This window comes from Xiphias gladius, chromosome 9, assembly GCF_016859285.1.
Source record: "Xiphias gladius isolate SHS-SW01 ecotype Sanya breed wild chromosome 9, ASM1685928v1, whole genome shotgun sequence".
In the NCBI taxonomy this organism is placed as follows: domain Eukaryota; kingdom Metazoa; phylum Chordata; class Actinopteri; order Istiophoriformes; family Xiphiidae; genus Xiphias; species Xiphias gladius.
This window is the reverse complement of record NC_053408.1, coordinates 3,410,596-3,432,398: the sequence shown is the minus strand read 5'-3', so window position 1 is coordinate 3,432,398 and position 21,803 is coordinate 3,410,596. Positions and strand designations below refer to the sequence as shown.

General features: G+C 39.7%; 1 protein-coding gene across 1 annotated transcript; it reads right to left on the bottom strand.

The window, feature by feature from the left end:
* Nucleotides 1–817: 817 nt before the first annotated feature.
* On the bottom strand, nt 818–19,390 carry LOC120794257 (inhibitor of nuclear factor kappa-B kinase subunit alpha-like). The gene is made up of 22 exons (XM_040135142.1): nt 19,211–19,390; nt 18,388–18,506; nt 17,256–17,350; nt 16,885–17,002; nt 15,913–15,982; nt 15,728–15,816; nt 15,551–15,640; nt 15,107–15,231; nt 13,138–13,245; nt 12,713–12,848; nt 11,686–11,880; nt 10,567–10,669; nt 10,146–10,269; nt 8,265–8,416; nt 8,072–8,133; nt 7,850–7,959; nt 6,452–6,501; nt 6,195–6,300; nt 5,851–5,998; nt 4,696–4,832; nt 4,067–4,166; nt 818–3,156 (listed from the first exon to the last, which is right to left on the bottom strand). The coding sequence occupies exons 2-22, from the start codon at nt 18,490–18,492 to the stop codon at nt 3,091–3,093; spliced, it is 2,289 nt and encodes a 762-aa protein (XP_039991076.1). The 5' UTR covers nt 18,493–18,506; nt 19,211–19,390; the 3' UTR covers nt 818–3,090.
* Nucleotides 19,391–21,803: the final 2,413 nt, after the last annotated feature.

The window sequence follows — 21,803 nt, the reverse complement described above, 5'->3', positions numbered from 1 at the left end:
GGCCCAAGTAACCACGTGACCGGGCAGTTAATACCTGTCAGCATAACTGCAGTACATTCAATCGTTTACTATCCTGGTTTCCTGCGAGCATCTCAGATCCATTCATTCCGCTTCATTTCACTGTAGATCAATGGTTGAAGATGCCGACTGTGCTACAGTGTTTTATGGAAACCAGGCTCTCACACCTCCGTGAAAAATGCTGTGTTCACATCATATGGGATGGATGGTAGAGAGGAAAGAGTCTCGTGTTTACTAAACTAAAGATGAGAGGATTAGTCATTTCATTGATTTGTCCGGGGCTCCAACTAACAATCGGTCTAACAAGCCAGTCAACGCTTGTTTTGTCCGTCCAACACAAATATTCAATTCACTACAATGTAAAATAAGGACAAGAAGCAATTTCTCACATTTGAGGAGCTGGAACCATTGAATGTTTGCTGATTTTGTATTAAAAGGCTACTTTGATGATTAATAGATCAACCAATCAACTAATCACTGCAGCTCTGGCCTACCTGACTGACAGAAAATTTCTGGATATATATGATCGATCGATCACTTCAGTAACTTTTCAAGCAAGAATTTCAAACATCCTCTGGTCCCAGCTTCTCAAACGTGAGAAATCGCTGCTTTTGACTTTTTATATCATTGTAAGATGAATATCTTTGGATTCTGGACTGTTTATTGGATAAAACAAGCAATTAGAATACGTCGTCTTGGGCTCTGGAATATTATAATAAGCATTTTTCACTATTTTTTGACAAAACGATTAAGTGATTGAAAAAAACAAACAAACCAGGAAATAATAATAATAATAATAATAATAATAATAATAATAAGGAAAATATTTGTTTGTTGTAGTACTTTTTACAGCACGTGAGTGCCCCCACATGTACAACTCCCGTGTGACAGCAGAGATGGTCATGTGAGGGTAAATACTGTGCACCATCAACAAATTTGGGTTTAACTACCTTGAACGATGGGAGTTGTTTTTAAAAGCACTGAAAACTTATTTTCTTCTATCAGATTTTTACAATAAGTAACAGGAGCCTACATCAACACACTATTGGGTATTTCACATGAGTGATTTCTGTTTCTGTCTTCGGTCTTTTCACTGGTTTCAAGCGGACGGGGCTAAATTAGAAAAAGGTGATGCCATGGACTCCTCTGCTCCAATCAGGATTTGACAGTTGGTGGGATGTTTGGTTGCTGTCAATCAAATCTGATCAAACTACACCCAAACAATCCTCATGAAGCAGATTAAAGAACTTTGGTGATAATGTAGTCATGAATATTTAACGTTATGGAGAAATACGTAAGATTTTGTCGCCAAGTTTTCAGGGGCTTTAGGCACCAATCGGATGTACCGGAGCTTTTCTGAAAACCTGAGCGTCCTGGAATAATCATGTCTTGAATATTGATGCAAACTTTATTCACAAGTCGGAAACAACTCCCACATGGCATTTAGGGCTGCAGTTTTGTTCATTATCTATTAATATTTGTCAGCAGATTAATAGATACATTTCCCTCCTGAAATATGCCTATGGTCATTTCTCTGCATAAAAAGTGCTCCAAGGGAAAACAAGGGGCTGGCGCAGGCTGATTGATTTGCAGCGTTTCACAATGCAAACAATACAACGTTTTCGAAACAACAAGAGTCAAAATTGACAATAGATTTGAACCCAATTATCCAATGACAAGTAAAATTGTTTTATGTGGCTAAACGTGTGTAAATGTTGATCTGTTTGTGTTATTAAAAGGCTGCAAATAAAATCACTGTGTTCCAGTCCCTCTTCCCCCTGGAAGTTTGCAGTCCACAAACGGAGAAGCACTTAATTCAGCTGCATACTGCTGGAGGATGTGCTGACATATTTTCCTCTAAAACTGCTCGTGTCTTCCAAGCAGTAGTCTAAAAACCAAAAGTATTCAGTTTACCATCATATATGACCGAAAAAAAAAAAAAAAAAAAAAAACAAGTGGAAAATCCTTATCAATAATTTCCCAGAGCCCAAGGGGATGTCTTCAAATAGCTTTCTGTATGCGTCCATATGTCCAAAACCATAAACAATTGACTGATTGTCAAATCAGTTGATCGTTTTTCTTTCACTGGACCAGTCAATTAATTGACTCATCCCCTAAACCTGACTACTGATTAACTGTTTCAGCTTTATATGACACAAACACAGCATTTACCATCCGAAGAAATAGTATGTGCACATAAATGAGACATAAAACTGATTTTTAAAAGGACAGATGTACAGTATAGACATTGTATAAATATAATGGCCAGCCACATCTGTCACACATATCATGACAAAACACTGCCTATGATGTATAACACTTTATTTAAAAAAAAAAAAAAGAAAAAAAAAGTGTAAATCAAAACAACATGTACATAGAATTTAAACCCCATAATGATTATAGTAAAATATTACAAATTGATTTTGAGTGACAACAGTTTCTGTCTTGTCATGACTTTAAACCCTGCGACAGTCTTGGCAGCCTGGAACGTTTCGTCTCTTTGCAGAGAGGATACGTGGGAGTATCAAAGTGCTGTTTGCGTGATTGTAATTTCCTCCTCAACCCCCCGCCACACCCCCGACCAATTCCTGCCTTTTCCTTGTGTGTCGGTGGGCTGAACTAGTTCCCGCGTTTGTCGACCATCCTCCCGTGTCACAAATCCACCTCAAACCCTCAAATGTGGTGCTACAGTTTTGCTCATGTTTGCAATAACAGTTAAAATGAATATCATCAGTTATAATGAGTTATGATAAATATTGTGCAGCAAAAGGAAAAGGAGTGGAGAGACACGGCTTCGTCTGTTTTCTCATACAAAAACAAGAATATTCATTGATCAAACTTTCCTCCAGGTGAGACGATGGGAGTGGGCAGACACCACTGAGCATGTGTGAACCCGGTCTTATTTTTTAAAAAGAAGATCAAGAGAACCCTTTTGTTTTTGTTTTGTTTTTTAAAGAGAATATCCCAAGTCCATGTACAACTGTACAATGTTTGGTGCCATTCCGCTGTGATACAGCTTACAGTCCTTAGTGTTACTCGGAGCACAAGCAGGGACGGAGGACGCAACAGGTCTTACGCATTTCGCTTTTTTAATTTTGTTGTTAAAGTTTCGTATTTCGTCCAGCTCCAGTCTTGGTCCTTGAAAGAGGAAAACCATGATGTTAAGAGTGGAGATGACAAACCAGAGTTAAAGAGGAGTATTTTAATAAGAAGTGAAAAGCAGCAGCTACCCCAGAATGAAGTACAGTATTTCCAAAAACCAGGTTAGGTTTGTGTTTTTTCCCCTTTTCATAGGATTTTTGAAAAATAATGACTTTTTCATCAAGCAACTCGATCTTGGAAGATGTAATTTGTCAGTTCAGTCTTTAGAAAAAGCTCTTCAAAAGGCTTCTTCTTAACTGTGTGATGATAATAATGACCTGTATTTAATTTAATAAATCTTCCTATGTAATTAATACACTGCACAGTGGACGCTGAACGCTCCTGTTGTGTACAGTGTAGATATTGCGGTGTTGTCGGACAGAGATAAACATCCATGTGTTCATGTGAAGAAAATGTTTCAATGTCTCTGATTTGACTGTAAAGCCCACAGACGCAATTCATTTGTTCCTGGGACAATTTCCAAAGATTTTGGAAGGTTGTACACTCAATTATCTCAAAGAAAAAATGCAAAAAGGAGTTTGCAGTGACCATAAGCTTGCATCCCCTCAATTTCACCACTGGTAGTAGGTAGTCTAAATGATAAACCAGACCCAATCTGGTCGCCCTTAACTTAATTCCTGCTTTGACCTTGTGTTCTTGTCTCTTTCTTTGCTGTGGTCTGGTTACTTTTTACGTTAAAACTATTTTAAGAAGAATAAATAGAGAGTTCAGGATTGACAACATGATGTAAACACCATCATCCGATGTCATTAGAACTACACTGAGAACACTGACAACACTGTTCTGTGTTTTCTAACAAGGATCCGAACGTACAATTCATAATTAGAGTTTTATAAGGCTGCGTTCTATGATATCAACCCCCCCAGATTAAAACCAGTGGACTCACCACTATGCTCTTGGCCTGTTCATCAGCAGCCTCCTGCATCAGGCTGGTCAGCTGACTGAGGTACTTCTGGTTCTCCTGCAGCAGGCGCGGGGCAGCATCACTGAAAGCCACCCGCATACAGAGAGACGATTTAATCACATCCATCGTATCTACAATAGATTTAGTATTTCACCTACTACAGGAGAATGCCTTGGGGGAGGAAATTCACTGACCTAGAAAACCACAGTTTACATCTGGTGCCATTCCCAACTGATATACAATAAACAAACAACAGATAACGATAATCATAAGACAACCCCTGTGGCTTTTTTCATGTTTTACAGACATAAAAAAAAGAAAAAAAGAAAATTTTGATCAGTTTGCACCAAAGTAAGTAAAAATATAGTACAACACAAAATAACTGACACATAAATGGTACAGCCAGGAGCTGTTGTTATAAAACATTTAACTTTATCCATTTTTAAAATGGGACATTTTCTTTTTGTGTTTCTCTGTCATTTATATAAAGTTATGATGTTGGATTTCTGTGTTATACATTGTCATAGTTAACATGTGTAAAAATCGGGCCAGTGAATACTTTCTCTGTAGGAGTCAATCGTCACAACCAATCAATCAATCCGGTCAGGTACCTGTCATTTGGCCCGGGTAGGGAGGTTAGAGGATGTGGGGAGCTGACAGGCTGTGCTGACTGTGACCACTGAGAAACCTGCAGCAGGTTGGATGACTCGGGACTGGCTGCTATCGAGCTACGTGACGAGTTTTGAGCCTGAAGGAGGGAGAGAAAGAGATCATACTGATACACGCAGCAATAATAAACACGCCGTCTTCCTCGTGCAAAAGGGATGCAGGCAGCGCACCTTCCTCTTCCTGCATTCTATGTTAAAGTCCAAGGGAGGTGACAGAAGAGCCGGTACCCGAGCTGGGGGGGGCAATCGCTGACTCGCAGGACTGACTTATACGCTCATGAGAAAGATGAGACGGACGATGAGGAACTGAAATGATTAGTCAATTCTTTTACTACAGAAAAATAATCAGCAACTATTTTGATAACTGAGTAATCATTTTTCAGGGGAAAAATGTCAAACACTGCCAAGTTTAAGCTGCTCAATTGTGAGGATTTCCTCTTTCCTGTGAAGGGGGCTGCAGTGACGGCCTGGCAAAGCTTCTCAAGGGAGGAAACTCAGCATGTGGCAATGACCATTGGTTCCAGACCTCAGGCAGTCACTGATTTTCATCCAAGTATTTAAAATAATCCTTATATTTATAATTATGTTGGTCTGTCCAATTACTTTTGAGCCTCTGAAAATGAGAGACTATGTATAAAATGTAATTCCTAAACAGTTGATGTGATATTCTTGTTGAACGCCTTGAATTAAAGCTGAAAGTCGACAATTCAATCACATCTTGACGGATCCGTTTCAAGTCCATCGTCTACTACTGTCCGAATAGTTATGGACCTAACTGTATTAGACGGTAAGTGAACCGTCAATTCTCGCAGTAAACACGTTTGATGTCGGAGAAACGGGCAGGTGTAAAGACCTGAGCGACTCTGACAAAGGCCACATCGTTATGGCCAGACCACTGGGCAAGAGCATCAGTGCCCATGCTGGTGTAAGGTTTTGGTTCATCAGTGCACGTTCACTAAGAAATGTGATAGGATGAGATTTGATGGGATTTGATACACCTAAACTTTCCCCCTTTTTGCATCATATGCCATATTATATTTCTCGGTAAAAACACACACAAAAAAATCCCTGGCTGATAAACAGTGCAGAATAACTTACACAAGCAATCTTCAGTAAGTGCCAGAACTCTCTCTGTCTCTTTATCTGCATCTGCATCACTGTGTTATCAGCATCCTTGATGCTCTCCAGGGTTTTCTCAATTCGTGGAAACAAGTCAATGATCTTCTGTTTGCTTATCAGGATCTTACTGTTGGGAAGAGACAAGACAGGACGGACCTTAAAACGAAGTATTATCATTTTGGTTCTTTGAGGTACCAAATGACTGGAGTAGTCGGGGAAATCACATGTGTAAAGGGAATTTAAAAGGGTCATTCTCAAAAACCCACAGGTCTAATATTCCCAGTCAAGTGAAAAACTGAATGTCTCGAGGGCACTGATCTTACCTGAGGTGGGTGTACAGATCTTTGAGGACCTTGTCTTGGTTCTGGACAGTCTGAATGATGGCCTTCACCATCTCAGAGCTGTCGCTGCTCACATCTGGCTCAGGTACTGAGAGATATGCGTCAGATAAACCACTTAACACACATTTCACAATTTGATGTGTTTTTTTTCTTTTTGGAGGAAAAACAAGCCATTACATGTAGTATTACTGTAACATAACATTTTGAACTCCAATAAATTGGATTAAAATGTTTCTTACTTTTGCACTTCATCTTCAGTTGCTTATAGAGGTTGATCGCTTTTTCTTCTCTGCAATAGAATGAATTTGTCTGATCTTAACATTTACAAGACGGAATTATAAAGCCCTGTCAGTGGCCCCTAACAACACATATCAGGACAACTCGTGGCAAATAAGAGCTAACAGCTGTTTATTTTGAGGTCTTTTAAACAGCAGATTATTGTCTGATGCAGCATGTTTAAAATGCCTTTGGACTGGAGCCTGTCTTGTTTGTGTGCCCCATGGAAGTGACACCAGCCAGAGCTTTTACAGCAGCACAGAGGAGGGATTGTTTGTTTTTAAACAAAAAACCCTTTAAATCCAATCTAACAGTGGCAGGTGGTGAGTGGATGGCTGCTCAAAGCCCACATGAAGATACCTCAATGCAGTGGATGTCAAATAAGATTTTCTTTTTACAAAAGAAAAAGTACACGATAGCACAGTGACTTGTGTAAACTTTTCCTGAGGGCACAGGGCATGTGCCATTAACACGATTTCAGATTTTTACCCAACTTCCAAAAAAACAAAAACAAAAAAAAAAAAAAACTCCCCTCCAAAACCAAAAAGTTCGTCTTCAAACAAGAATGTGGCTGCTTTGAAATTTCATAGCAATCTCTACATTAGATTTAAATATTTCTGGGTATTTTATACAAAGTTCTTTCACATTATAAGGCCTTACGAACAGATGCTTATAATCAGACACTCGTGACCAAAGCAGCATAGACTGAGGGGTTAAGGGGAGTCCCGACATAGATTATCTGTGGCGTATGTTTTAATTGACAGTTAATGCCTTGTTCATGCTATATAATTTAAGCCATTGTTACGAGCAGCCGAGTGGAAAAAATTTTGACATCAGCCCCCAATATGCTATTTAAAATCGGAGGCATCGGGTATTTCTGACAACCACGATATCTCCCACTTGGTGAAAACAACAGACAGACAACAAACTGATGGCAAAATGGCTGCAAATGCAGAGCTGCTGGCAATTAGATCAAAATTAAAAATACAATATTAACACTAATATAATCCGTTAAACTCATTTTATAGGAGCTATACACTGTTTATTTGTGTCTGCTTTCACCTGTATGAATAAAAATGGCTTTAAATCCTGTAGTAATTAATGGACTATTTTTGTTTAACACCTTGAATTAAAGCTGAAAGTCTACACTTCAATCAGATCTTGATTTGTTTCAGCGCCATCATGGAGGCAAAGTTACGAAAATTGTCACTGTCCAAATACTTATGGACCTAGCTGTATGTACAGCATGTTTTTACAACAAAACCTGGGATAAAGATTACTGTTGATAACTATATAGATGACATATTGTAGTGTATAAACCCAGTACGTCATCTCCTGGGTCAGACTCCATTAACACTCACAGCTGCTCCATCTTGTCTCCTTGGCGTCGGGCGTACGGGCTCCTCTGAAGTTCCACTATCTCAGAGTGCAGAGCCATGATCTCATCATCCAAATGGCTCACCTCTGCCACCTGCAGGACCAAACAGGAATCAAACAAGGACTGTCACAATTAGGATTTGCACTGGTAAACATCACAGGCCTTTTTAATGTTTTCCATATTTTGTTTTGTAAACATGCGTTACCTGTGCAAAAGCAGCAGCTCTTTCCTCGTTCTCCTGCCAGGCTTTCAGCATCTTTTCAGAGGCTTTGGGCGAACACAGATAACTCATCAAAACAAACAGCATCTTGTTCAGTGCTATAAAAACACTCCCGTATGTAAATGTTCTCCATTACAAGTTAAGACTCGAAACCAACGGCTGCCAGTAAAACACTCACATATGCCATAGTGCATCTGATCGCTGTATTTTTCCAGGTCGTACTGGATGCTGCTCTTGAAGAAGTCCAGCTTGGCTTTCAGCTGCTGAGAGAAGCCAAACATGCTGTTCTTACACCTAGTCAGGTTGGTGTTGTAGCGCAGGAGGCTCAACCTGGAGGAGGAAGGAGGAGACACTTGAGAGTAAGAAGGCTTTGGAAGGAGGAGAAACTACGTGTGTACCAGACACATGGCAGTCTGCACCATCCACAACAGAGACAGCGTGAGACCACAGTGTGAGGGAAAAATGGCCATTCAAAAAAAAACCAAACCAAACCAAATCAAACCATAAAGCTTTCTTCATGTACCTTGCATGGACTACAGTTGGAGTTATGTTGAATAAAAAGGGGTCTACTGTGATTGATATACAGCTGATTAGTTAATTATTTCTCCCATTATTCAAACAAACGTTTGGAACGTTGTAATCAGTTGTACGGGAATTGTTTAGTAGCGTTTCTGCAAGTTAAATCAAAACGTATTTATTTAACTTAAATACCACATATAATGCAGTTTAATACGTGTTTCGCAATCAGACCAAAGTATCAAAGTACAATTTAAAATCAGTAGAGACAATATAGTCTTATTTTTCAGCACTTCCCAGTGGTATAATAATAATAATTCCTAATGGTATAATTAATTCTGTTAAGATGCCACGGCCAACCAGAAGAAAATGCACAGATGAACTAACCAACTGAAAATGATTAATTTAAGATCACTGAAGTTTTTGCTCAGATTGTCACTTGCACACTATGAGATGATGACCTTCCTTGCTACTTTAGCAGCAGTAGTGACAGTGTTTAATACAGATGATGGTCCTGACTCCACAAAAAAAAAAAAAAGGAGACTGACCAACCTCCTGCACAAACAATTCACTGTGGAAACAATCCCACTTTTAGTTTATAGTATAATGTCTACCGTCCCAACACCCTGCAATCAGATGTAAACAAAAAAACTTTATAACTTACAAAATATTTAAGACTTTTGCTAAATATAAACTTGAAGGCTTTTTACCTTCTAAAGCCTTTTTGTTTTAACTACATGCAGTGTTTCCTACGAGCTTTAAAGACCTAATGATACCCTGACAGTATTGTGGAAGAAAGACACTCAGTGTTATAAAAGACATGATCTTGACTCAGTGAACCTGCGTATCTTACATATCTTACTGCATAAAGAACTGCCTGTTACCTTATTTCTGTCCAGATAGGATGACTATATGATGGATGAATAGATGAATGTGTCTATCCTCCAGAACACATGAAGTAAACAAACTTTAACAAGGTCATTTCTCAGTCAATTCTGCACAGAAAATGTCTTCAATAGTCCTGTTGTTGTGACCACTGCAGTTCCTGTGTTTTTTTTTTCTCCCTGGTTTGGCTGCCAAAATAACCCACTTCCTCAATACAGAGTCACTAACCTTTGATGGTTTAAAAGCAGGATGATAATATTTATTAAGAAGTTTCAGTGGGCTTGGTCTGGTTAAAAGGTCAAGTTGAGATGCACGTAAAAGGCACAATCAATCTAAAAATCTAAACACAAGATACTTTGTTATCCTTCCAACATTAATTGACAGTTCTGTTTAATAAATGTACCAACATTTGACAACAACAACATCTAAGTTATTTAAGTATTTTGATGCTGTTGAAGGTTTGTTTACACCTGTAACATTTCTAAATGGCAGTAGAACAGATATTTTTGTTTTGAAAAACACAAACATGCTGATTTTACATCTGAAACCCTGCAGGTGGGTAAGAATATAGCTCATGATTCTTGTGGTTTAAATCAAGCAATCAATCAATCAGGAATAAAATAAATAAATGATTGCGGAAGTGGGTTATGTGACTCACATAGCAGCCCTCTGTCCTTGGAAAAGTCTGCTGTAGTCCTCCTTCAAACCACAGATGTAGCTCACTGCTTCACCCCAAACCTTCTTCAACGCAACCAGGGGCAGCTGGGTCTTGGCCTCTTGGACTGCAAAGTTTAAACAAGATCCATTGCAATTGTACTACATGGTATTAAAACAATGCGGAGGACACTGGCAACATTTAGTGGATTAAGTTGTCACTAGGGATGGAATTCATCACGGTAAAAATATCCTCTGCTATAGGGTAGATTTTATACCTGCCTAACAGACAGGAAGAGGTGTGATGGAAAAATCTGTGATCTGTCACATATATTCAAATTTAATGCATCAAGGTACATTTAACTGTTTGCTTCCTTTCACAAAACTGCCTCACTAGCAGCAGGAATAACTTGAAATAATCTCACCGATAGTGTTGACTTTGTCAGGCAGCTGTCTGGCGCTGAGGGGACCAGAGTACTTGGTGATGCTCTTGTCAAACAGGTAGACGATGTAGCTATCCCACCCTCTCTGCACAGAAGAGGAAGAAATCATTACTTATATAGACTGTTAACACATTTCCTGTAGATCATAACCGGGTCATTCAAAGTCCCTCAATGCACAAACAGTGAGCGAGGTATCAATCATAATACCTGCAGATGCAGCTTCTTCTCCATCATTTCAGTTTTTCAGCACTGAGACAAGTCTTTTGCAAACCTTTTCCTGTCTCTGTGAATGTTCCAATGGTCAACAAGAACATACGAGGAGAAAGGTTGTTTTTTTTTTTGCCTTTTTTGCCTCTATTAGAGTTGGAGACAGAGAGCTGACAGGACATGAGGGAGGTGAGAACAGGGATGTCAGAATGCAACAAAGGTCACGCTCGTGACTCCAACTGGGGACAGTGATAATACATGGCCTGTGTTTCAAACTCCTAGACCACCAGGACACACAGCACCGGATGAAGGTTTCAACTGAAACAGTTCATCGAGTTTCACTCGAAGCTGCAAGGTGCAAGAGTGTGTTTGAAATTGTGGGCAGGCTGGGATCTGTGCCAGGTGAAATATAACCTCACTGAAGTTTTTTTTTCTTTTGTGTACATTAGCTTGATCTGTAAACCGAGCATTTAACATTGAATAAAAAAAAAAAAATTCAATCCAAGATGGTGGAGCGCGTACAGTGCGAGGCCAGGCATCTCCCTCTTATCTATATTTAATTTATTAACCAAATAAATTTAACTCAGAATGTTCAACTGTACATAGCCTCTTACACTGTACATATTACATAACTACTTACTGTTTTTATATCTATCTATATCTCTCTCTCGCCCATTCTACTATACATACAATTTATTGGGTTCTGTGCACACTGTATATCTCCCTCTCTCTCTCTCTCTCTCTGCACATGTTTCTACTGTTTGCACAATCTGGTTATTCGCTAAATTGCATTTAGTTGTACTGGTACTTCCTGTTTTCAATGACACAGTTGAATTTAATACGATTTAATCTAAAGGGTTTAAAATTAAATTACAGTGGTCATTATCAACTTACCACGCCATCTAGGACACACTGTGCAGCCGGCTTTCTGGGGTCCAGTGACACGCCTGTCTCCTGCAGCAGCTCCTGGTTCACCACTTCGATCTTGGTCTCGGCCTCAATGCGCTTCTGCAGACTGTGGAGACTCTCGTCTGGAGTCAGCTGGAAAGAGTGGACCTGAGCTGTGGTCATGTTCAGGATGTGGACAACCTGAAGATACAGAAGAGAAAAGCTGTCGGTATAGGTACTGGTAAGCTCATACCCCCAGACTTTTTTTTCCCCCCATTTTTAAAACTTGTAGTCTTCAAACCCAGCCAACACTGACCCTGAAGTGGCATTACTTGAGAATATGAACAAGACTTCACACAGCTCCATCTGTAACCACAAAAGGCTTCATACAACTTTTATCCACATATGCAGTAGCACTCCTCAACACCTGTAAACACACTTTGATGTGGAAAATCAGTGCATTTCCCCTTTAAGACAGATACATGTAGTGTCAGCTTTCAACAGATGCCAAACGTTTCAGTGCCTACTGCCAACATGCAACATCACCTCTATTGAATGTACAAACATGTTGTATATCATAATTTTCACAAATCAACAAATCAAAACCCCACATCTCGGCTTCCATGTTCATACCTACCTACATACACGCCAATGAACATGTACACAATGACAAATTAAACATACTCCCAGCCACATAGACAGAATTTTCAGTGCTCAAGAAAATGACCAGAAACCACTATCAAACACTCAGGTCTCTTGAGATAATCCCAGACCTTCCAGTCAGAAAGAAGAAGGAAAACTGTTTTGATATTGATACCAAAACTCCGTTATCCTATCGGTAATAGGATAGCAAATTTTCAAATAATACCCAGCCTTTGTGGTGACAGAGTAACCATCAGCATTTTCATAGTATTATAAACAACAGCTAACAGTTTCAAGAGGAATATGTAAATGCTAACTGCTGACCCAGATACAGCTGGTTCAGAAGCCCTGAAAAAAGTGCTGTATCTTGATAAAACTGAAAGTAACTCACCTTCATACTCAGTATCTGCTCCAGTACTTCAAAGCAAAGGGGTTTCTTGGTGTCAGGGTTCACTTTGCCTCCTCTCTGGACAGGATCCCACTTTAACATTAGCTGAAGCAGCGCCTCCATCGGCTCCGACAGTGTCCTGTAAAACAACAATTTAAATACGTGTTCAAGGAGAGACGTTAGCACCATACACTGTCCAGATGCTCAGGTCTTTTGAGCTTTCTATTTCACTTACTCCAACACAAGTTAAGAGCTCCTAGCTCTAAAGGCACGAGGTAACGTGGCCAGTAAACAACAGAATTTGTCCTCAGAGAGAAAGAAACAAATCAACCATCATAATTACTGTTTGAAGTGATAATACGTATGAAACATCTGCCAATTTTCATTAGTTTTCATTAAAAGCGATTTTAGCAGTTAAGAGTTCCAACCTGCTGAGATTGTTGGGGTAGGGGAGGTGTGTGGAGAATCTGACTTCTCCATTCAGTTCTTCTACAGCCATAATGTCTTTGGGACCTTTGTTCCGCACTTTGCTAGCCCTGCGGAGGAAAGAGAAAGGATTAGAGCTGAAACGATTAGTCGATTAATTGATTAATCGATCAAGAGAAAAACCCTCTCCGATTCCAGCTTATCAATTGTGAGACCTGGCCGCTTTATGTCTTACAATATTGTAAATTTAATATTTTGGGGCATTTGGACTGCTCATCAAACAGAACAAGACGTCTGAAGACATCGTCTTCAGCTCTCTAAAGTTGTGAGAGCCATGTCTTCACAATTATTTGACTCGTAAACTAAACGATTAACGACAGATTAAAAGATAATGAAACTAGTCATTAGCTGCAGCCCTATACAGGATGATGATGGAGAGGTTTACATATCAAAAATGATTCCACTGTAAGACATGAAATATTTTCTACACGAAGCATAAAAGCATAGATAAGTGTCATGGAAAAATTAAACATTAAAAATTTTAACTTGGTTATACTTCAAAATGGAATTGTTAGTCATGGGAAATGCTGTTTTCAACTCTGACACTGAACACTTGTAGATACAGTAAGATATCCAGCGCTCATAGCAAAAAAATTCCATGTAAACACAGCCCTTTTTACTTCTATTACCTGTAGTTATCATACCTGCTTCCTGCACCATTTTATTTTATATGTTGTTGCAATCCTTGTCCATTATCCTACACGATTCGTTCGCTCAACTTTGGGGATCTCTTCCGTTGACTGGACCATCGCCCAGAAGAGACAATGGGGCGGCTATGATTTGATCTGAACAGTCCACCTCCGTGCCTCTTGGTATTCTTTTAACTTAGCCTTTTGATCTTGCTGTTATGTTGCTAATTCCTGTTAACCTTGTGATCTTATTGTTAGTTTGCTTCTGCGAATGAGGCACTTCCTTCGATTGGGGACTGTGGAATTGGGCATGGTTTTAGATTCTTTTTTTTCCTTTTTAAAATAACAAATGCTACTGCAGTTTTTTATGTACCTAAGTTTGTAAATCTGCTTTTACCATCACTAGGGGGTTTCCTTTTCCCCTAGTGTATCATGCATGTGTTGGCGGCAGCATGTGGTGGCGGCATTAACTACAGTGGTCTGACTGCAAACTGAACTTTTTTCATCTCATGTAAACAAAGAAAGATTTGTTAATATTTGGTGTGCTTGGTGACCCTAACATAGGACACTTTAAGACACAGTAATGCCAAAAAAATATTGTACATGTGTTGATATTGCAACGTTAAAAAAAGGAACATTAATGGTTTTGACAATCTTACCGTTATTCTTTGTCTTACTTTGTTTTGGGGACTAATCATAGTCTAAGTTCTGGAACTACAGTTCCCTTAATTTGGGGGTTTTGAGGGAACTAAACAGGGCATATAATGTTACCATGGAATCAGTGATAAATAGCCGTGGGCTGCAACTTAAACCCTGTTTTTTAGCCTATATTTGTTTACATTTTGGCAAATTGGCATCACTTAAAATGGAAAGTTAATCATTAGCGGTTCTTGTGTGCAAAGTACCCATGTATGTACAGATGACTATCACTGGATGACTTTGCTACCGAAGAAAACTTGAAAAACGTGATGATTCTCAGGCAAGTTCTGAAGTTACAAGGGGCATCTTTTCCCTACGATTTCTAAGCCAATTTATGGTCATTTATTCGCAATGAATCTGAAAAGAATACGATTATTGACATAAATCGCGGGAATCCGGCACTAAGGGTTTTAAAGGAGCTAAGCTTCCTCCATGAGCTGTGTCGCTGCAGGTGACTGCGTTGATAATATAATAACTAACTTCCTGTTGTTTTCGGATCACCAGCACGACCAACTAACTGCTAAAATAAATCATTCCTGCACAAAATTTACATCATAATGTTTTGCTTATCAAGTCAACGTACCACTGCACAGGTTGCAGGTTGTGCAAGAAAGGACGAAAACCACAACTGCATTCAAATATCATCGTGCCAAAGCTCCAGTAGTCCACAGTAACAGTGTAAGGCTTATTCTCGAACAGCTCAGGTGCCTGCAGAGAAAAAGTGGTGCGTATCAATCTGATGCATTTGGTTGACATTGACAACAATGTTTTCCACTTTGACGTTTTTCCCTATTCATCAATTTACGGCAAGTGATAATATCATTACTGTGATGTGTTTATCCTATACATGCGTTTCAGTTGAAGAGGCAGAAGGTGCATTAGAGTTTCTACATTTCATCATTTCTGAAGGCAGGAAGAAGATTAAAAGGATTTTAGTTCATAATCATAATAAGACATAGATTACATAGAGCTAGGTACAGGTGCTAGGTGGATGAAGAAATAGTTACTTGTTTGCTTAAGTACTTACCAGGTACTGCAGCGTGCCGACAAAGGAGGTACACAGACTACCCTGGTCCAGGTCTTTCGCATAGCCCAAATCGATGATTTTGTGAACCAGCTGTAGGGAAGTAAGTAAATCTGAGATAATTTCTTCAAGATGTACAGTCAAACAGAGCAAGTAGAAAACCAAAACGCAGCAGTTTACCTTTCCATTGATATCTTGCAGCACTATGTTTTCAGGTTTAAGATCTCTGTGTATGATCTTGTTTTCGTGCAGATACTGGATACCAGATCCTAGAGCAGGAATCAGTGGTTTAACTAAATGATAAGGCTCTAACAAGACACACATGAATGAACAAGGTGCACACAGAAAAATAACACTGGACATACCAACATCGTTGAGTAATGAAAGCACTTCACTCTCTTTCAAACCGCAGCAGTTGTCAGGTTTGCTCAGCACCTGTGACCAAGACAAGTGCAATTCTGTCACACCTGCGGTAAATCTACATTAGATGACAGAGTGAAGACACAAACGTCCCGACATGAGATGGACTGACAAGCCACACTACTAATCTCTGAAATGAAGATCTACAAATTTACTCTTCGCACAGTGAGATGAGCGTTTAAGACAAATGTTAACTCAAGAGTATGTTCAGACGAAGCCAGCTAAGACATATCTTTTTAATTCCCTTCCGGCCCCTCCGTCCACACTAAGCCAGCATATTTGACACCTTAAAACTTAAAGCTTTTTTAAAACGGTCTTTGGAGACTATACATTTTAAAAAGACCGGTCTCACATTTTAGTTGGAACGGGAAGACTGAGCTTTTGGAAAACAATAACAAAAGCCCCCTCTGTGATCACTTATGTTAAATATCACTCAGGTATTGTCATTAAGGTGTATTTATGTGGACTGTCAGTGATTTTAATGACAGTGCAACGGTGCAGGAGTGCCTCGGTAAAAGGCACCAATTATGACCTGAGATCAAATCACAACGTCTTGCTTGTTCAGTTGTCAACAACAGAATGTTTATTATTATATTTATTTTTATGTAGTCAAATAGAAAAGAGGGAAAACAGAGGTTTAACCAGCTGAGACTCAGCAGAGAAATCAGACTAGTCTATCACACTCCTTACTTGATATGGCAGCTTTATTGACTGCTGATTGATAAGGACAAACACAAAGAGATCTAGCAGTTTTGCCATTGTTCAGGTGTTTTAGTGTGGAAAGACACCTCTATGAATATGACCTGAAAACACTACCGTGGACACATGTTGTTTTCACATGTAAATAGAATTTTCAAATGTAGCTGGCTTATTGAGAATGTCCTCTACGGCAGCCTCCCTCCCACCTAATCCCTCACCTTCCTCAGGTCTCCCCTGGAGCAGTACTCCATGGCCAGCAGTGGAAGATCATTTAAGGCTATGTGCTTCATCTCCTCTGGGACGTCTCGGGCTGTCACAACATTTAAGTGATTTAATCTGAGTGAGAGAGGAGGAGGAGGAGTCAGAACCACATTACGTTTTAATAATTCACTGCTGCAATGCCTGCACAATGGCTCAGATTTCATATTTCATCTAACTGAATGTCTGCAGTTTCCTTTAGGTAAAGAACAACTGTGCAACTGTGTGTTTTATCATTATGATATCGGGATTTCACTGTATAATGTCCTTAAATCAAAGTGCTTTGTAGATACACAGGTCCCCACACAAAGAAAATAGAATGTGCACAAACTTTTTCATGATTTGGATTTCTCTGCTCCATCTGTCCTTGTTCCTTGGCGTGAGCTCTAGGCGGCACATTTTCACAGCTAGTTTTTCGTTTGTTTCCTACAAAATGGACAACACAAATTCCAATACTCTATAAGTACATCAAAATTTACCCAGAAATAGCAGTTTGTGTTTAATTTTGGAAAATTACTATACAGATGTATTACTTTTTTTTTTATTTCATGGACTTAAAAAACTGAAAGGTTTGGGCACCGTACTTAGTCAGTACTCAGTAACCCCCCCCCCGGCAGATCTCACAGCTTGTAAACACTTTTTGTAGCAGCTAAGAGTCTTTCTATTCTTGATTGAATATTTATCACCCACTCTTCCTGTAGATCACTTGAGGTTCTGAGATATTTTTAGTCTGTCCTGCACATACAGCACCTTTAAGATCTACCCACAGATTTTCAGTGGTGTTCAGGTCAGGGGACTGTGGGGGGGCTGTTCGAAAGCTTTACCTCATGTTTCTTGAAGGAGTTCATGTTGGATTTTGAGGTCTACTCCGGATCATTGTCCTGCTGTAGAGGCCGGACACTTTTCACTTTCACTTTCTTGACTGACTGCAGAACATTTGCCTCCAGAATCTACTGATATTCAGTGGAATCAATTCTTCTCTTATCGGCACAATGTTTCCTGTGTGACTGGCTCTCACACTACCCCAAAGAATATTTCCACCCCCGTGGAAAGATGGCGCGGGGGGGGGGGTCGTTGAACTTTTGCACAAATCGCCATTACTGTTCCTATCATTTAAGTTCATGAAATAAAACTGCCAGTGCATTAACATTTGAAGAAAGGCTCGTTATTATGTCTGTTTGCTGCAGGGATTGTATTTACATCTTTTCACTTAAAAAAAAAAAACGACAACAAAAAAAAAAACAACAAAATTTGCATAAAAACTTTGCATACAACTGTATTTCTTCTTGTGCAATGTCAGAACACATAAATAACACTATATTAACAACAGTGGGATAAGCGTGTAGGTAAGTTGTGATGCAGTTATTATACTGGTTATTTCCAAGGTGTTCCCTTCGTCCTTTTTATATGTAGCTGAGTGGCACATACCCGCAGTGTCAGGGGTGCTATGGGTCAACACTCACATGATGTTGGTAGAGGTAAACATGGGCAAAGCTGCCCATGCCCAGCCTCTCTTTCAGCTCCCAGTCTCCGCAGTTCTGGTTCTGTCTGAAGGGAGGTTTCTCCATTGCTGTAGTAAGACCTGCAACGATTAGTCAATTGATCGATTAGCTGACGGGACGGACAATGAACTACTGATAATTGAATCATATTTGTTGTCATGTTTTAAGCAAGAGATGCCAAATATTTGCTGTTCTTAACTTCTCAAATTGGAGGATTTGATGCTTTACTTTGTCATACGTGATAGTAAACTGAGTATCTTTGGATTTTGGACATTTGACATTTTGACTGCAACAAAAAAACCAACAGAGCTTTACTTGTTTCGCATTTATTTTCCAGACATTTGTGGTGATTAACTGGTCGCGCCTTTTAAATGTCTTCTAACTAAATAAAGCTCTCAAGCAACAGGGCCAAGACTACATCCTGGAACAGCTGCCAGGCTAATGTCAGCTTACTTTCGATGTTAGCACAATAACGCTGTCCAACTGACGTTTTGTGCCGATGCGGCACAACCAGGCTGCCTATTCTACCGCACGACACCTTTAACGAAGAGGTGCCCGGTGTGGAAACAGACGCACAAGGCAAACCATTTTTGAATATTGGCTCCGCTGGCTAGCTGCCGAGCCGCTACTGTTTAGCCAGTCGTCAGCGGCCCAGGAAATAGCCTAAACCCGTTCACTAGCTTTTCCAGCGTTAGGAAACGAAGGCTGCGACGGGCGGCAGAGTGACATGTCGGTGGACGTTTTCTGAGACGGGCGGCCGTTCAACCGCGTTTCGAGACCTTACCTGGGGCTCCTACGACGGTGTCATGAGCCGTTGTCGGTGGAAATGAGACCGCGTCTTGTTGTTTTCGGGGTCAGTGTTGCGCCGTGAGACTGTGTACTTTCCTACGTGATGTCACCAGAAACCCCGGCTGTGCTTCTTCGAAACGGCCCGAGGCTGCGTTCAGCAAAGCGCAACTCCCGCTGTTCAACCAACGCTAAAAAAAAACCGCTCCCGACGACCGCCAGGACGGCGAGGTGAAACGGTAAATACCGCACCGTTAACCGTGATGACGGAGAAAGGCCTCACCTCCACTGCCGATTTCGATATCTTGTGATTAATACAAGTGATTATTTGGTATCAAAACACAAATACACATCTTTTTTTTTCAGGCAATTTAAAATAAACAAAGCAGACACATGATAAAATAAAATGCAGATTAAATTAATCTCCTAATGCTCTAATCTTCACAGTTTTAGAGTAGCACTGCGAATTACAATTATTTCCACGATCAATTAAGCTGCCAATTATTTTCTTAACCAACTGATTAATCACTTTGTCTTTAAAATAGCAGAAGATAGTGAAAAATAGTCAACAGTTCAAAGTTCAAATGTATTCAGTTTACAATCATGTTTGACAAAGAAAAGCTTCTTCTTCTTATATAAATGAAAGCGTTGATTTTAGCAAAAACTTAAATGACTTATTAATTAATTCATCCATCAACTTTCTGCCAATTATCTGGGTCCCGGTCCCCATGTAAACTCATTCATTACATTACCAGGAGTTATAGACTTATACACCTTGGAAGTACTGACAAAAATATGACATATATGTTAATAAAATCATGTTCTTAATAGATAATTGTTGGCCCGTAATGTTCCCAGCGGTTTTCCCTAATTCTTTGACCAGTACGACCATGAAAAGGGTATAAAATTCCTTTGTATGTGCTATTAAAAAAAAGTATGAAATTTAATTTGGTGAACACTGCAGAAACACTGCAACAGTGTTACCTGTCCAACCACAGTAACAAAGCATGGTATGCCTTGTTGTTGTGTCCAAAATCCAAAGATGTCCAGTTTGCAACGATGCTTGAAAAAGAAACGCTTCAATTCCACTGCTAATTTTGTTGTCCTGTCAGTGCAAAATCCACATAATGTGCACACAAGCTACTATTTTATGTCACAAAATACAAAAATATCTTTTTTGGGGCCTCCTCATGTGTAAAACTAACAACACCACAATATAAAAATGCCCCACTACGAGTAAAAGTCCTGCATTGTTAATTTTACTTGAGCAGAAGTACATCAGTATTATCACTCCGGTGTAGTTTAGGAATCAAAAGTAAAATATTCATTATGCAGTGGAAATGGCCCCTGTCTTATTGTATATCACATTATTGAATCATTACTATAGAACAACAATGTGTTAGTAGTATTTCAATGTTGTAGCTGGAGCTAATTAGAACTATTTTATAGACTTCTGGGAAGCTTAATATATAACAGCAATATTTAAATGTTCATTACAGGTTTTTAAAGTCTTATCTGCAAAGTATACGTCTGTGAAATCATTTTAATGGTGAAAAAAGTACAATATATGCCTTTGAAACGTAATGGAGTAGAAGTATACTGCAGAAATACTTCAATACCTCGGAATTAGGCACCCGAGTAAATGTTCTTTAGATACACTTCACACGGACACAGTAAACCTTTCAAAACACTTTTATTTTTATCTTCTACGCCTCCCGAAATGAGAAGCTCACAAACAACACTTCCTTGGTGAGTTTTGACAAGGCCGTGACACACGTAGCTCACTGTATGTATAGCCTAAAACGAACATTGCCTTACCTGCACCAGTCTAAAAAACACTGAGATGGATCAGATGAGACCATTACATGGAAAAAAGATTTGTATGAGCTGGCTCGATTCTCTAAAACACAACGGCATACAACAGCATTGAAAACAGCCACTTCCTTCATTCACATTCATAAAAATAACATGGAAAAGAAAAAAGAAAAAACAGCAACCATGAGCTCAAGGACAGGAGAAAAAAAATTGTAGACCTACCTTAAATATTAACCCTTCATTTAATACTCTAACCATAATATAAATGAAAGCAGGCCATAATATCTCATGCTTTATTTACACGTCACATTCAGAAATGAGGCTTTGATGGAAGCGGTACAAGTGCTCGATGAGAGAAATGCTGCAGGCCTGCACTGCGGCGTGAGCGGAGGTGCGCTGCACCGCTGTGGGTGCAGCACGACGGGGTGACTTTCACTTTGAGCATCGCGGAGCCGTCGCCGGGGGAACCAGCCGTTTCCAGGCTGACCAGTGCCACGGAGGTCCTGCGGCTGCTCTTTGATGCAAAGTGAGCGGTGACAACACGTGGGGAGAGAGAAGGTTTGGGGAGGGAAGGGAAGGGGAGGAGAGGGGAGGGGACCTTGGAGACTTTGCCAAGGTGGAGGCCCTGAAGGACTGCCTTCCTTTTATACCACATCCATCCATACTGAATGGACTGTAGAGAGCCTTTGCCTAGAGTATATATGATACACAGCAGGATAAAATCATTGCACTAGCTGCAGGTAGTAGTTAGTTTGTATTCTCTTTTTGGATTGGAT